Here is a 15,068-nt window from a genome sequence, read left to right on the forward strand (position 1 = left end):
GAGGAAATAAAGACTGCAGCAAAGAGGAAAACTGCTAGCAGTTTACAAGTCAGCAAAACACATAGTTTATGCATGTATTCTGTTCACCAGATGGGTGCTGACAGTATAGCCTGATTAAACAGAGCCGGTAGATTTACAGTACATACTTTTCTTTGTAATTATTTGGTTCAGTCCCAGAATGGCCTCGCTCTATATCAGGCAGCAGCAGGGAGGACACTATTTGTATTAATTATCTATTGTTAAAAGCCTGTTAAATTTCAACAACTCTCCCTGTCACTGGCGGCTGCTTCAAGGTCTCGTATAGGGTGCAGAGCTTTGGAAATCCAGCCAGCGAGCCATGGTGTTTCCCAGACTTGACAGACAAGACTTCCCAGAAAAGACCGCAGTCTGGAAAGCCAGTGGCGTTGATATCATAGTGGGAAAAATAGAGGATGAAATCTAGCTTCTTTTTTTAAGTAGGTGTGGAGGAGGCTAGATAGTTCAGCAAGAGGAGGTGAGGAGCGGACAGTGTTTGGCAGCGAGGGCACTGTATCCATCCTACTCCTCTGGCTGTACTGAGTGGAGTTCCTGGCAGGCTCAATGGCCCTGCACCCTTCTGATAACTCACCCGCTTGGCTTTCCATTGTCTCTACATTCCTGTGGCTTAAAATGGAGGTCTCCTTTTCTAACAGCGTATCAACATCCGCGAGAAGAATGTCAAACCTTCAGTTACAGAGCAGGAAGCCAGCGAGCGAAGCACGCCATCCACTGCAGTTAACAGCAAGCTTTATTCCATTACTGAAATTATTTTGGCATGTTTTTTTTATGTGCAGTGGAGTTACACTTCAGATTTGTATGAATATGAGGCCGTGTTATTTCCTGACACATTACCAGATTGTGGCGAGATGCTCGAACCAGAAACATTCATTTGATGTGTGCTCGCGTTGAAATTTTCCCAAGTGATGTGTATGTGTGTGAGTAAAACTTGCGGTAACTACTTGGCCAGACAAATCGCCTGCTCTGTGCTGCGTCCCCGCCCATATGTTTGTGAGATTGTACACATGCCTCTGTCACCATTAAAATACATCTGACACTGGTACACCAGTCTTCACCCACAAACTCTTACTCCAAGGGGAGGAGGCCATAAAACCTGAGCCACATGCATGTAATGGCCTGCCCTAACCCTTTATCCCCAACTGCCCTATTAGATGGAGTCGAGTTCCACATCTTAGAGTGCAAAAGCTGTGAGGATGTATAGGCAGTGTTGGCCCTTCTCTCATCTAACTCTCTCCTAGTCATGGGAAAAACAAGATGTTCGTGACTTTTTCCACTCATCGTCTCTTTAACCTTTTCTCTCTTTATTTCTCTCAGCCTTCCTCCATCATGCCCTGGTCGCTGTCGAGTTCAATTGTCATCAACATATTCATATCCACAGAGGCACATTTTCCACTGTCAGACGGAGGGTGGTATTAGCCACGATGTGGGAGAAGGGCAGAGAATAAAATATTAAACGCTCGTTCCGTTTCATTTTTTGGATTCTCCAACTAACCTCATGCTTTGAATCTGATATACTTCTACCTTCTCGTGTTTGTTTTACTTCTGGAGCTTGCTCTGTAATTCAGCTAGTGTACGTATTTAATATATTCATGGCGTGTACATCTGATGGAATTTTGGACTGATATTGGAAGATATTGCAGCCTGTTAGGCTGGTGGGAAATGTTACATGTCTGCAGAGAAACTGATATAAATCAGGACTCAAACTTCAGGGGGGAAAAAAACCTGACCAGGGATGGTAAGAGACAAACTCTGGGATGGTCACAGGATGTAAGGTAAAAATGTGCTATCACACATAAGGCCGTCCTCATGAAGTGGTGCTTATTGTGATCTCTGGTGTCTCCAGCGACCACACAAGCAAAACGTATCGCAGAAAAGGCAACGACTAAGAACTCTTTACCGGAGTGAGCAGTGTTGCACGTGTGAATTGGTTTAAAATCACATAACCTCCTCACATTGAACATGGCAGACAGTTGGCGAACGATTATAATTGAATCATTTTCATAGCATCTTATTTATGCCACACGTCACCTTCAATTATCGATATAATTATGTTGCAGAAAGCCAGGATGGTTTAAATTGTATTTAGGGACAGTTTGGGGTGAGTGGAGAAAAAAGTCGGGTTAGAGTCCTGCATGAATAGAAACCTTTTAAACCCACGTATGTGCACATTTGTGTATTTCATACAGTTGCTAGCAGGGTAGGCTGAATAACATTGTGACTGTAGCGTCTGTGTAATAGGTTAAAGGAGTTATATAGGAGTACCACAGCACCACGATTCCCAGAGCTCGGGGTTCACTCTTGTCTGCAGCAGGTACTGTGATGCAGAAAGACAGCTCTCTCCCGTGCGCCTTGAGGCCGCGTGTTTGCGTGTCTCTGTTTATGAACGAGACAGAGGGAGGCCACTGAACGTTGTTGGTGGCTGGCTGGAGGACCAGTTCCTCAAGATCTGTCAGCAGGCGCGCACGCTCTCACAAATAGCCCCTCCACCAGTTTCCTCGATTTGAGTTAACCAAACAGACAGTTGCCTTGCGACAGAGAAACGTGCATACGTAAAGCCTGTGTAGCTGCATGCTGTGATCACCCGCTGGGACTTAAGCATCTCAGGGTGTGTCCATCCTGCCAGAGACAGACTGGTTACAGGGTACAAAGAAAAACCCAACATCCTAGAGGTTTTGACTGTCCTCACCAGTCTTTGTTTATGCAGTTCAGATGAAATGCACCAACACTGCGTTAACTTTGTAATCCCTCTGTAATTAAATGTGACTTCTCTGATGGCCTTTTGGATTTTGCAGAGGCATTGGTGCGGTGGAGTGCGTAAGCAGATGTGACTGCGTTTAAGAATTCAATGCAACAGTGTCACAGCTCATCATAACATTTCAAGAGACAAACAGTTGTGCTTCTCGTTGTCAAGGAAAGCTCGTCACTACGCCTGTGAGCGTGTGAATACTTCAGGTTTTTATCCCCTTTTTTAATAGTGTCACAGATCTCTTACCCATCATGCTGTCCACCAGCTGCCACGTGCACCGTTTAAATACGGGAGGTTTGCTGAGTCACCATGCTCCCCCTCTCCAATATCTCCTCCTTTCCTTCTGTTTTTATTTTGGCTGGAAATTGTGCTGGATTATTTCAACACATTTTCCCCTTATCCCATTGGAAGCCAGTTTCAAGTCCAAGAGGATTACGTCGTTAAATACGCTTCCTTTTAGTACAAAGCTCCAAAGCCACACACCAGTGAAAAGGGGCCTTGATAAGAAATGTGACACAACCTTACCTCACAGTTCACTTTCCCCTTGACATCCTCTCTCCACTCCATTTAACTTTTGTTTCCCACCATTCTCACCCAGTCAAATTCGCCTTAGTTAATTTTCTTATTTGGGACTATTTTAACATCTCGTGGGAGTGATAATGTAGGGACCAGCCAACCCCACTGTGGCCTGCAAAATTGGTTAAAACCAACACTCTTCTTCCTTGGTATAATTTTTCACTTAGCTCTCTCCAGTCCTGCCGCCATTACAGTGAGCCTAAAAACAAACACCAATGTAGCTAATTTAGCAATTCTGCAGGGGAGACCATAGCGAGGAGGGGCGTCCACCTTCTCTTTGTCCTAGAAAGGCAGATGTAGTCGATTTGGGGTGTGTGTGGTGGTGGCGGCAGCAAGAGGCCTTGATATCCAAACAAAAAAAAAAAAAGATGACTCCATGCTCTGGAGAAGCTCAGGGAGTGAAATCTATATTTATCTGCCCCTCGTTACTTATAGATTTTGATTTGCTTCTTTCTGATGTCTTTACATGTGAGTACATCTCTCACACTCTATATTCACCAGTTTATTTCTCTCTTTGTATCTGCAGTATAACTTTGTGGGGAGAATCCTTGGTCCTCGGGGACTCACAGCCAAACAGTTGGAGGCAGAGACGGGATGCAAAATCATGGTGCGAGGCAAGAGCTCCATGCGAGACAAGAAGAAGGTAAGCATGTGGCAGTGTGTGTGTCCTGTTTGTTTTATCTTTTGACGACAATATTACTAATTTTAAAGATTTCACTCACACAATTTATTTTAAAACTACATTTATTGTACCAAACGCAAAAAAAAATCAACTCTTTATCATCTGTTTGACGTTATAACACAATAATGTGAAACTAGCTGGGGCTGCTGTCGCACGAAAACATCCCACTAGCTCTGTTGAAACACGAGGCAGAGACATGCTCAGTTGATGCCTGGTGGCTGCATTCTGACATCTGATAGGGCTGTTTGCAAAACGCTGTGCAGTGGAAAGTACAGACGACAGTAGTAAAACAGACGACTGAGGCCAGGGGCAGCCTCTATTTCTGGACCCACTGAGCAGAGGTTGGAGACATAAAAGGCTAATGTGTGTCTATATATCTTTGAGACCCAAGGGGTGAACCTATGGAAAAACATATTGTGTTATTCTACCTGCAAATTGGGCATCGACACAAATTTTTGCTCCATTAAGCCACCACATCGCCAGCGTTTGAAAATCTAGTCCGCCTGACAGTTGCGGAGTAATGTTGATGATCAGACCATGTTTGGTTGTATTGCTTTTGTACTAGGTCAAGCTTTTTAATGTAGACTTGAGGCATGTTTCAGCTGCCTATTGAATTTTGATACGGTGTTACATTCAACCAAAGCAGATAATTAAACAATGAGAATCTCAAATTTCAATGCTACAGCAACTTGCATGCATCCCGGGGGCTTCCACAGTGTGTCAGATCAGATTTGGTGATGCACTTTGAAGTCAGTGTTAGGACAAATTGGCACTTTTGAAAATTGTGGTATTTCAAGCATCGGTGCATGTTTTACCCGTCGGTTTCAGTCGCGCTATAACGGCTGCTTTTGGCTGTTTTTCTGTTTTGTGTTGGGGGATTTCATTATTTATTTATTTTTCATTGAGTGACACCTTTTGGGGCACCATCTTTGTTTTTAAATCTCATTTCATCTCTATAACCCACTTGATCTGATTTGCCAGGCAGTGGTGCTATGTTACAGTGCATTTACATAAGTCGGTAATAAGTGTATTTCATCCCTCGTCGTACGGGGAATCACCCTCTCTGAACAGACACTTGTATCTCGCTCACACACACACACACAGTCTGCAGTGCATCGTAACAGAAACAGGGCCCATACGCAGAGATGTACCCAGATTTTTTTAGCTGAGTCATAATCTTAGGAGCTCTAGTTTGCTACAGGGACAACGTTTTCTTCCCTGTTTCTTTTTTTTTCTCTTCCTCTCCTGTCCTCCATTCATATTTTAATTTCTTTCTCCTCCACTCATTTCCCTTGGAGTTTGTTCATTATCACAGAACAAGATGAAGAACACTCTGCTATGGTTCTTTCTTTAGAATTAGATCCAGAAGTAGTTAAATTGTAGTGAACAAGCATGTACAAACCGTCACACACACACACACACTTTAGAAGTTCGTCTTAGCTCATTACATGAATCTATGATTAACTTTATAATCTCTTATCATCTTATATCGGGGAATAACTCAATATTTTAATATGCAGTGAAATACTGCAGTGAAATGATTGTATCCGCTTTGTACACAAGGCTTTAATGTCTTAACTGTCCTCCATTAAAAATACATTTCCCTTCCTCGCTGCCTTTCTCTCTCTACCTTCGACTGCACTAGTTACTGGTTCGGATATTTATCAGAAATTGTGCTGGGAAAAATATAATTGGGGGGGGGAGAAAGGTCTAACAGTTTTCATGTCCTTGCTGCATCCGCTGTCAATAAATCGTTAAAATCACCATCAGGTTAGCTCCCTGTACCCCAAAAAATCCTTTGGATGGCCCAGACCTGTCAACTGTGGCTCAGCCCTAGACAAAGCCTCAGCTATAGCCTCCAGTCACTGCATCCTCAACCTCAGTATTTTCAGCTTGATGCCCTGTGGCAGCAGAGGAAGCCGCGGGAGCAGCTTAGCCAGTGTGTTTATTCAGGATCCATTAGCGGCAGCGTTTTTATGCTCTCAATAATTCAGCTGGTTGCTCCCTCCTGGGCCGCACTGCCTGGCGGGGAGTCGGCTCACTGGAGCTATGCAATGGGAGAGAGTCAAGCAGAGACTGAGAGCTGGAGAGAGAGAGAGGGGCGAGGGGGGGGCAGAGTAAAACGAAGAACAATGGCGAGAGGAGAGAAGCAGATCAAGTAGAAAATAAAGAGGAAAGAAGCAGGTGGGGAGACAAATGTGATATTTCACACTCTTATCAAACAAGACCCACTATAATGCTTTTAATTAGGGATGTCATCAACGCCATTTTTCACTTCCAGTCCCTTTCAAAATCTTTTGATGCTGAGTGGATAGTTTAATTGTTTTTGCTATATCTTTTTTTTTTTTTTTCTACATTATACAGTCTCGTACTGCACACCTAGTCTACACATACCTATACAGATTCCCCTCGATGGTTTCCCTGTAGTATTTTGTGTGCAAATTATTTTGACTGGCCATTTAATTATTCTGCAAACCTGCTGTCACAGAATACTGATGTCCCCATCATTTTTTTACCTTGGCTTTATTGGGTTTATTTAACAGATTTTCTGTTTATATTAAAGAATGAAAGTCATCTACCGCTACTGTAGGTGTGTGTACAGTTTGAGCACATTATCATTTTAGCAAAGATATGTAGTTCTGTCATAGGAAGTGTTTTAAATGCCAACAAACTTACTTTAAATAATATTTTTTCTTTACAAGCACCAAACAGCTATTGAGCTCAGATTACTTAGAGTGAACCTAGCAGAAATATATTTATTGATATGGCAGTCAGTATATGATCAAACTACTAACCTCTGCTTGTGTGTGGACTTGATGATCAGCTTAAATAATGGGGGACAGGAGAGACAAATGCAGGATAATAACCTGTCTCAAGACTGTACTTCACGCTCTGATCAGAAGAGGCCAAATATAAGCCGTCTGTGACAGAGTATGTAGAGATGTTAGAGGAATGTACTTGCAATTTATAGATGTCCAAGATGAGTCATACATACGTTTATGACACTACTGCACTCAACCTTTCTAAATTCTTCGAAGTTTGTTCCTTGCCGTTCAGATACTTGCCTTTTTTTTAATCATTATTTTAACAGTTAGAAGGAAAAAAGGCTCCTGGAGCCATATTCCAATCAAACTTTCATCTAATGTGGCAGCTCCAGTCCCCCTGGTTTTCACTGTTACAGGCACGCTTAATGCAAAACAACAGCAGAATAACGGCAATTAAATTACAGGTACGTTATATCGACCATTGCACGAGGAGAACAGGGATTTCTCCCCCTTTTGGAAAAAAAAACAATTCCCTAATTCTATTTTGGCTACCACACAATGTTAGATTGCAGTTAGCACCTTAGACAGCTGTTTTAATTTGAGCCACACTAAGTGTCCTTTCAGACTTGCACTTTGAGAAATGCTTTATATCAGATTAATTACTTTTTTTTTTCTGACAGCTAATGGCTAAAATTGTGGTATCAGCACGGTCACTGGCAGAGTAGAAAAGGCTTCAAGCTTAAACCTTTTTTTTTTTTCCTCCGTCAGCCAACAGACAGAGCCACAGCACAGCTCCCACGTTTTATTGCTTAAGAACTAATGTGTGACATTGGCAATCAATATGTTAAACTTGATTGGCTTGTTGGCGCCGCAGCAAGCCAACTTGTTTTGTTTAAAGTAAGCTGACGTGTTTTTTTTTTTCTCACCCCCCGCCCCCCCCTCATTTCCTGGTTTCTGATTGCTTGACCCAGAGCAACTGAAAGCTTGTTTCTTTTTTATTAAGAGTTTACAGGGAGCTATTATGTTGATGAGAAAAGCAGAGCAATATCCAAGTGTTACTTTCGGTGCTTTGGGGATTATTGGCTGGAATTGGCTCTGAGAGAAGGCAGTAGTCCAGAGCACATGGACAGCAAATTACATGAGGTGTAGCGGCATCTGTAACATGATTTACTGGAGTTATAATTTATTTCATTTCTTCTGTTGCGGTGTATGGAGTGCTGACGATTAGGTGACCCGTCTATTGTCCTCTTTTCTTTTTTACTGTTCTATTTTCTAAAAGGAAATCTATTTCAGTCCAAAATCATCAAGCATTAATAAGTCATGTTATATTTCCACCTCCGATTCACTCCCTAGTCCATGCTTTGATATTTGAAGGCAGTGCGTCTCCTCGACAGCCTTGCCTGCCCTCTCTCGCCCTCCTCCAGCTCCCTACTGCACCTGTTTGGCCTGCCGGCATTTAGCCTCAGTTGACCCCAGTTGAGAACGTCCTTTAGGATCAAGAGAGGTAGAGTTTAAATTTTATGAGCGTTTAAGTGCAACAATGCCAGGACGAAAATGCCCTGCCACATAGTCGAATAGCCCTGTTCAGGCAGCGGTGTGGTATATTAAGTAGGACTGACCTTCAACCACAACAGCAACGATTGAAAGCTTTGTGCGTGCAAATCTCTACACTCTTATGTGTCCTTGAGCAGTGCAATAAATCGCTTCACTGCCGGATCTGACCCTGCTGTGTAACTTTCCATGTGGAAGGGTTCAGATGAAATGGCACCAACAGGGTTAGTGATTAGAATTATTGAATCTGTCTATTGGTCCTCCTATTAGTCGCCCATTTATTGAAAAAGGCTTGGAAAATCTTCATTAATTAACCACTGTTTAATTTGGAAACGGTTAGCCTGTAGCAACAATGCCAGCACGAGTTTGTTGTCTTTGTTTTGCAATGTGCAACTATCAGGAACCTGATTGAACTGGCCTAAAAGAAAAGAAGGGATGGCCAGAAGAAGGAAGAGACTTCTATTTTTGTAAACTCTTTGCCACGTGGCGCCATCCATGTTACGAATTGAATCCTCAAAGTTTAGAGGGCTCAAGCTGAGAGGCGTGAAAGCCAGCAGGAAAACAGGTGCTGGACAGACGATGGAAGTCAGGCGACAGAACTGACAAGCAGTCTTTCCCTCTGATCCTATTCTTAGATGTTGTATATAGATGCAGTGTCCGTGCTATAAATCATGCTACATATTTTGCCCAAACCGATTACCCTCTGGTATGTGGTTATTGCCATGGCATTTGATGTCGGCCAGTGCGGACATTCTATTCAAAGTCCTTCCCGGTATTCCCTTCAGCGCTAGCCTCACCTCCCCTCTCTTTTCTCACCCTGCATCCACCATCCACCCTTCCTCGTGTTTGTCATGCTGTCACTTTCTCTCAGAGGGCACACAGTGACCTTGTTCACAGACAGTCATGCTGCTGTGTGGGTGGGTGTGTGCGTGCGTGCACTTATTTCTCTTTTTTACCCACCAGATCTCTTTGTCCACAATCCTAACCAAGTCAGAATCTGTCACAGCATCGGCATGCACACATAGGCACGTGATCGACTTATCTTGCCGGGTACGAGTTAAGCCACGAGCTGTCAATAAATGCGCGTTAACCTATCTATCGTGTACATTTCATACAGTGCCCTGCATACAGAGACAGCCAGCCCCTGTGGCCTGTGTCTCTGTCCCCTCTAGAAAATGCTGAGTCACCTTCTAGTCCCAATGTCCCCTAATAGGCCATAAGCAAACAGCCATGGTGAAATAATGGCCTGACTGCTGAAACTAGGCCCTCCCCCCTGTGTGGAAAAGGGGAAAACGAGAGTGGAATATTGAACTTTCTTCAGTGTGCGTGTGTGTGTGTGCGCGCATGTGTGTGTTGTAAAGAGCAGTGCCATGGCAACAGGTCTCCGTGGAGTAGAAAGCAGGTGGGTGGCACTGAAGCCGAAGCTCTATGTGTGTGCGAGCGTGCGCCCTCCTTCTCACTCCGTGGATACTCGTGAAGTGTATTGAAATCGTGTCAGGTGGACCCCCTGCAGAGCGGCGCAATACATTGTTTGTAATTAGACACCCTCACAGTGGCTCACTACTCGCAAATGAGTAGTGATCTGAAGTCGAGGTGCTTTGTATGGGTGGGGGTTAAACGGCACAGTGTTCATCAACAGTCTGTACAAACCTGCGCCCACAGCAGGAGGGGAGGAAGCTGGGATGCCTCGAGAATCCGACCTCCTTTTGGAAGAGAAATCCTGATTTTGGAATCTTTGAGCCTTTGACATTCCAGGTCTGTCTTCATAAAACCAAGTATTGCCATTGTAACATTATAATCCTTTTTTTCTTTTTGGATGTTTTAATGTGGTGTCACACATCAGCGAATCTGAGGTTGTGTCATTTTCAGACAACCTAGACCTCAACTCCACACCTCAGGGGGAAGTAGTCAGCTTTCAAACCGCTGGCTTTCATGGTTGTACTGTGACATGTGATACAACCTCAAAAGCTTTTTAGAGCGCTCTCAGTGTCTGCTCACTGCATTTACTGTCAGCGCGGCAACCAGGAGAGGGAGAAAGTAGCTATGCTAAATGGAGAAGCGTGTTTAAAAAAAAAAAAAAAACTTTTGTGAATGTGTGGCTACTCCATATTTGTCTCTACAGCCCCCATTTTCACAAAACAGTCAGGCGTGACTGAGCTTTCACAGCGGCACCTGAAAAAAATAAAACGTCGTGCTCCATTTCCCAACCTCAGCCTCCCCAATTCAAATCTTGAAATGGCTTCCTATTTAACAGTGTTGAAAAGCTATCGAGAAGTGATGTTGGTTTTGAATACAGCCCATTCTGCCTTTCAGGTACTGCTAGTGCTACAATTTGGTGCCCTCTGAGTGCTCTGGCGCTACCCTTTCAGGAGGGAAACCGACCCCCTCAGAGAGCTATTGTTACCAGGACAGCATTGTCCACGCAAACACAAGTCCAAGACAGAGGCACATGCTTGTAAACCTTCACAGACAATCCTGCGGTACTTATATCCCATGTATCATGATTGCATTTCCTACAAGTCAAGTTGGTGTGGCTTAAAAAATCCCCATCCATCTCTCTGATCCCTCCACCCATCCATCTTTTACTGATATTAATTGCTGCAGGGCTAGCTGTCGTCTTTGTCTCTGTGAAGCGAGGGATCTATTAAAGAAGGGTGTCCTTTCAAAGTTAAAGCTAAATAGCTGACTAAAGGGCTGCTCCTGTCATCCTGCCTCTCTTCACAGAGGCCCCGTCGTCCTCTGTGTATGCCTGACTCTCGCCTCCGCTTCCTCTGATATGCCGTGTTACTGCACTGGTGCTCCAACACACCCACACTGTCACATTCACTCACCATTTTTCTCGCTCTCTCCCTCTATTTCCGTCCAGGAGGAGCAGAACAGAGGGAAGCCAAACTGGGAACACCTAAACGAAGACCTTCATGTCCTGATCACAGTCGAAGACTCACAGGCCAGAGCTGAGATCAAGATGAGGAGAGCAGTGGAGGAGGTCAAGAAGCTCCTCGTGCCTGCCGTGAGTACATACCACATGCAGACTTCATACACACACATCACACACACACACAGTGGTAGCTGCCTATGGTCTAATAAACAATTTAATGCTCTCCACAAGTAACACCCTTTGAGTTTCCATGAAAGCTGACAAGAGGGACATGCTTTAGCTCTGATTTAGTATTGCTGAGTGAGGCCTTTCCATGATCATGCTCCAAGTCCAAACAACAGGATAGTGGGGCTACATATGGCACACCACCTCTATCCCACTGCTCGCATCCTGTTTGCTTCCTTATATAGACCTGGAGAACAGGTTGACTGTACCCCCAATGGAGTGGAAAAACATAGCTAGTTGCACACACCTCCTGTGACTGCCACATGTCATCCCCGCTTCCCCTCTGCCCCAACTTCCCCGTACACTGTGTCACCGGTGATGGCTGCTGGTTGTTGGCATGCGATGTGTATTTTTCCTTTTCGACTGTGGCGGCCAGGTGGACCGGGGCAGCTGAAGGCCAGGGTTTGCCGTCAGGTGGCAAAGCACAGGGCTTGGTGGTCTACGGAAATGGGGCCAGGCTAAACAAGAGATGCACTCGAATTGTAATGTTGTTAAGCTGCTTTCCTCCACGCACTTTATCCCATAAATGCAGAATTCTATTTACACATGGGCTTCATTTACATTCTTTCACTTCGGGAGAAACGGATGCAACAAGGACGTCGTTTGCCCCAGATAGAGCTGCGTTACGATTTATCAGCTTGTTTCTCTAGCAGAATTATGAGGCTTTCTGCCGCCACTGTGCAAGTGACACCCCAAGGAAGACATCCTTTACTTATAAGCAAGTAAACAAAGAGTCGAGGAGGACAGGAAGACAGCAAATTTGTGAAATGATAGCACATCTATATGCACACTCTCTAAGATGAAAACATGCCTGGAAAGGATAAACTACATCCTGTCACATAGAAATGCTGGCTTACTTTATTATAGCTATATCTAGGTGCATGAGCTGTAACTTTTTTGTTCAGCTTATCTCAACGGCAACAGTTATTGAATGTAAGGCCTGACACGAGGTGCCATCTTGCCAGGGTCTCCTGTCTAGTATGATTGTTTCTCCCTGTATGTCTCAGCCAGGCCTCAGCCCGGCCTGACAATGTGGAAAGCACTTCAATTCATGTCCTCTTGTTTAAGGATTGCTTGTCTCTATTCAGCCTGCCTGTCACTTCTTGAGGCATTTGGGGTTTTTTTTTTCTTATTATTTTTTTGAGTGCAGGAGTGTTTCACAGCCTCAACAGCCTGTATGTACACACGGAGGATGTTGACATAGTTCTACATGCGCAGCACACTCAAACCTGAGGAGGAACACACATGTGCAGACACGTACACAACAACGCCTCTTTTGGCGTCCTTTTTGAGTCAATGACAGCTCTCGGCAGCTAACACTCATCTGAATTGAGTGCCACAAAAATAGCTTCCTCACTCCTCTAGAAATCTCTTTCCCTTTTACAGCCTGACAAGTGCATTAAAGATGGTCTGTAAATTCACTACCTTGGACCATTTATCGGGTTAAGGAGAAGCTCTCCTCCTCTCCCTTTTTATTTCTCAAACAAAAAAAAAGCCGCTTCGAGCTCTTTTGAGACACTAATGAAATCTTGCTCATAAAAAGTTTCACTCTACCCTTAATTCAAATACGAGTTTTATAGAGCTAATTAATGACCCATTGCAGTCCACCAGAGGCCATTTTTCCTTCAAGCAAGGCATCTTTGTTCATTTAAATGTAATGAAAAGATCCTTCCATTAGATAGACCATTGTGTGTTGTGGTTTTCTTAGGCTATCAATTGAAGTGCTTTGATTCTTGAGGCATAACATGTCCCTGCCTTGTTTTGTGATTTAATAATAGCAACAGTAAATTTGTCCAAACAGTAAAATGAATGACTCCGTAAGTATATTTTCAATTAATATTTTCTAATTTAAACATTTTTGGTTGTTGCATCAATACCTGATTAATTCATATCAGAGAAATAAAGTGCATGTTTCTGTTTTATTTTATTCTGCTTATGTTGGGAGCTGAAATCTGACCCTCACCTCGGCCTGACCCTTGCCAAGGCCATGACAAATTTAAATGTCAATAGAAGTGAGGCATAAAAATATCCTGTAGTCCTGTCCCTGGACGTTGGGTTAGTGCATGATCTACCCATGAACCCTTTAGGGCACTAAATTTTCTTCATGTCACTGCGTGCATGCACACATGTCATGAGCGGGTGGGCGGTAGGCAGTAATGCCCTTTATCATGCTAAACTAGATTGGATTAAAGTATGGACAAGAAAGGGTACGCATTGTTCTAATGAAGGGCATCTTTTCCACATTTGGCAGCGTAAAATCGACTTTATTAAATCGCACAGGAAACAAAATGAGGTCATGCTTTTTTTTTATTCCCTTTCAAGGAAACAGGCTTCACTTGTCATTGAAGAGGACCCAGCCGCAGAAGTGAAACAAAGAGGGGGAAATAGAGCGATAACCAGAAAGTTGTTTTGTCTGCAGACCTGGTGTTAAATTGAAGTCAAAGGCTTTTAATGATAGTTTTGCTTTTAAATAATCTCATAATTGACGCTCTGGGGATTAGGACCCAGAAAGTCTAGCCAGGAAAAACCTATACTTAACCCGCTAAGCTAAACTCACAGTGATGTAACAGCCAGACAGTGTTCATGTGGATGTGTGGATAAGACTGCATTGTGTATAGTTGAATTCTACAAGAACAATATGCACTTTATCGCATGTATCACATTTTTTAGAAAGTTGTGGGACCAACTGTGACTCTTTATACTTCATAGACATGCGTGTGTGTGTTGTAAATACACTATGTCATTGTCTGAAGTCCTTTGGCAACATTTCAGTGGTTGACATATGTTACCCGAGAAAATATTGACTATTCTGTAGGGCCCTGTCAATTGCTGCTCCTTACTCGGAGATGGATTGTCAGTTGGAACTGGTGGGAAGGGTTTAAGGCTCACGCCTTGCCCACAGTTGTGCTCTTTTGCTCCGGGGTTCTGCGAACTCTTCAACTCTCCATGAACTGGGAGCAGGGGAACAGCAGCGGGATGAGAAAGACGGAGGGAGTGAGAGGAGAGAGATGGGTGGGAGAGCTTGATTGAGCTACTCTTTCAAGTGTGGATTTACTTCACTGATCCTGCCCTAGTACAGACACACACACACAAAATAGCGCACAGACACGCACACACACATGGATACACATGCACAGGAATGCTTGCACATGCATGCACATACACACTCATACACACCGACTGAAATGCTTCGCTCATCCCTTGAGTCCTTGGTTAAGGCCCTCAAACGGAGCCGGCAGCAGAGCCTCACTGCACTTTAGGTAACCTCCACACAGATACTCAGAACTGTATGCATAAAATCTGGCTCACCCACCTTTCTGTCCCAGGAAGAGCTGGAGAGAGAGCAATAATTGACCTGTAGGCAGGTATTGTCCTGTGATTTACAGTTGACCACTGGCCTTTTACTTTCTAGTAGCCTTTGGGTTCTGATGACAACCTTTCAAGGTGACTTCCTATGATGGTTAACAGGCCAAACTGCCATGTATGAACCTTACAACATTACCTTTAAAAGGTAGCAGTGATGTGATTACTCAGTATGAACGCTGATTTTGATCAATCACCAGTCTGCAGGGAATAAATTGGACAATTTGGCACCGTGCTTGTTTGTGT

General features: G+C 43.8%; 1 protein-coding gene across 6 annotated transcripts in view; it reads left to right on the top strand.

The window, feature by feature from the left end:
- qkia (QKI, KH domain containing, RNA binding a) overlaps positions 1-15,068 on the top strand; it is a 75,727-nt gene that overhangs the window by 34,502 nt on the left and 26,157 nt on the right. For all 6 annotated transcript variants that reach the window (XM_010757013.3, XM_010757011.3, XM_010757015.3 and 3 more), the window contains exons 3-4: positions 3,885-4,001; positions 11,223-11,366. In XM_010757013.3, coding sequence (XP_010755315.1) covers positions 3,885-4,001; positions 11,223-11,366 — 261 coding nt within the window. The remainder of the gene's footprint in view (positions 1-3,884; positions 4,002-11,222; positions 11,367-15,068) is intronic.

Source organism: Larimichthys crocea, chromosome XXIV (assembly GCF_000972845.2).
Source record: "Larimichthys crocea isolate SSNF chromosome XXIV, L_crocea_2.0, whole genome shotgun sequence".
In the NCBI taxonomy this organism is placed as follows: Eukaryota; Metazoa; Chordata; class Actinopteri; family Sciaenidae; genus Larimichthys; species Larimichthys crocea.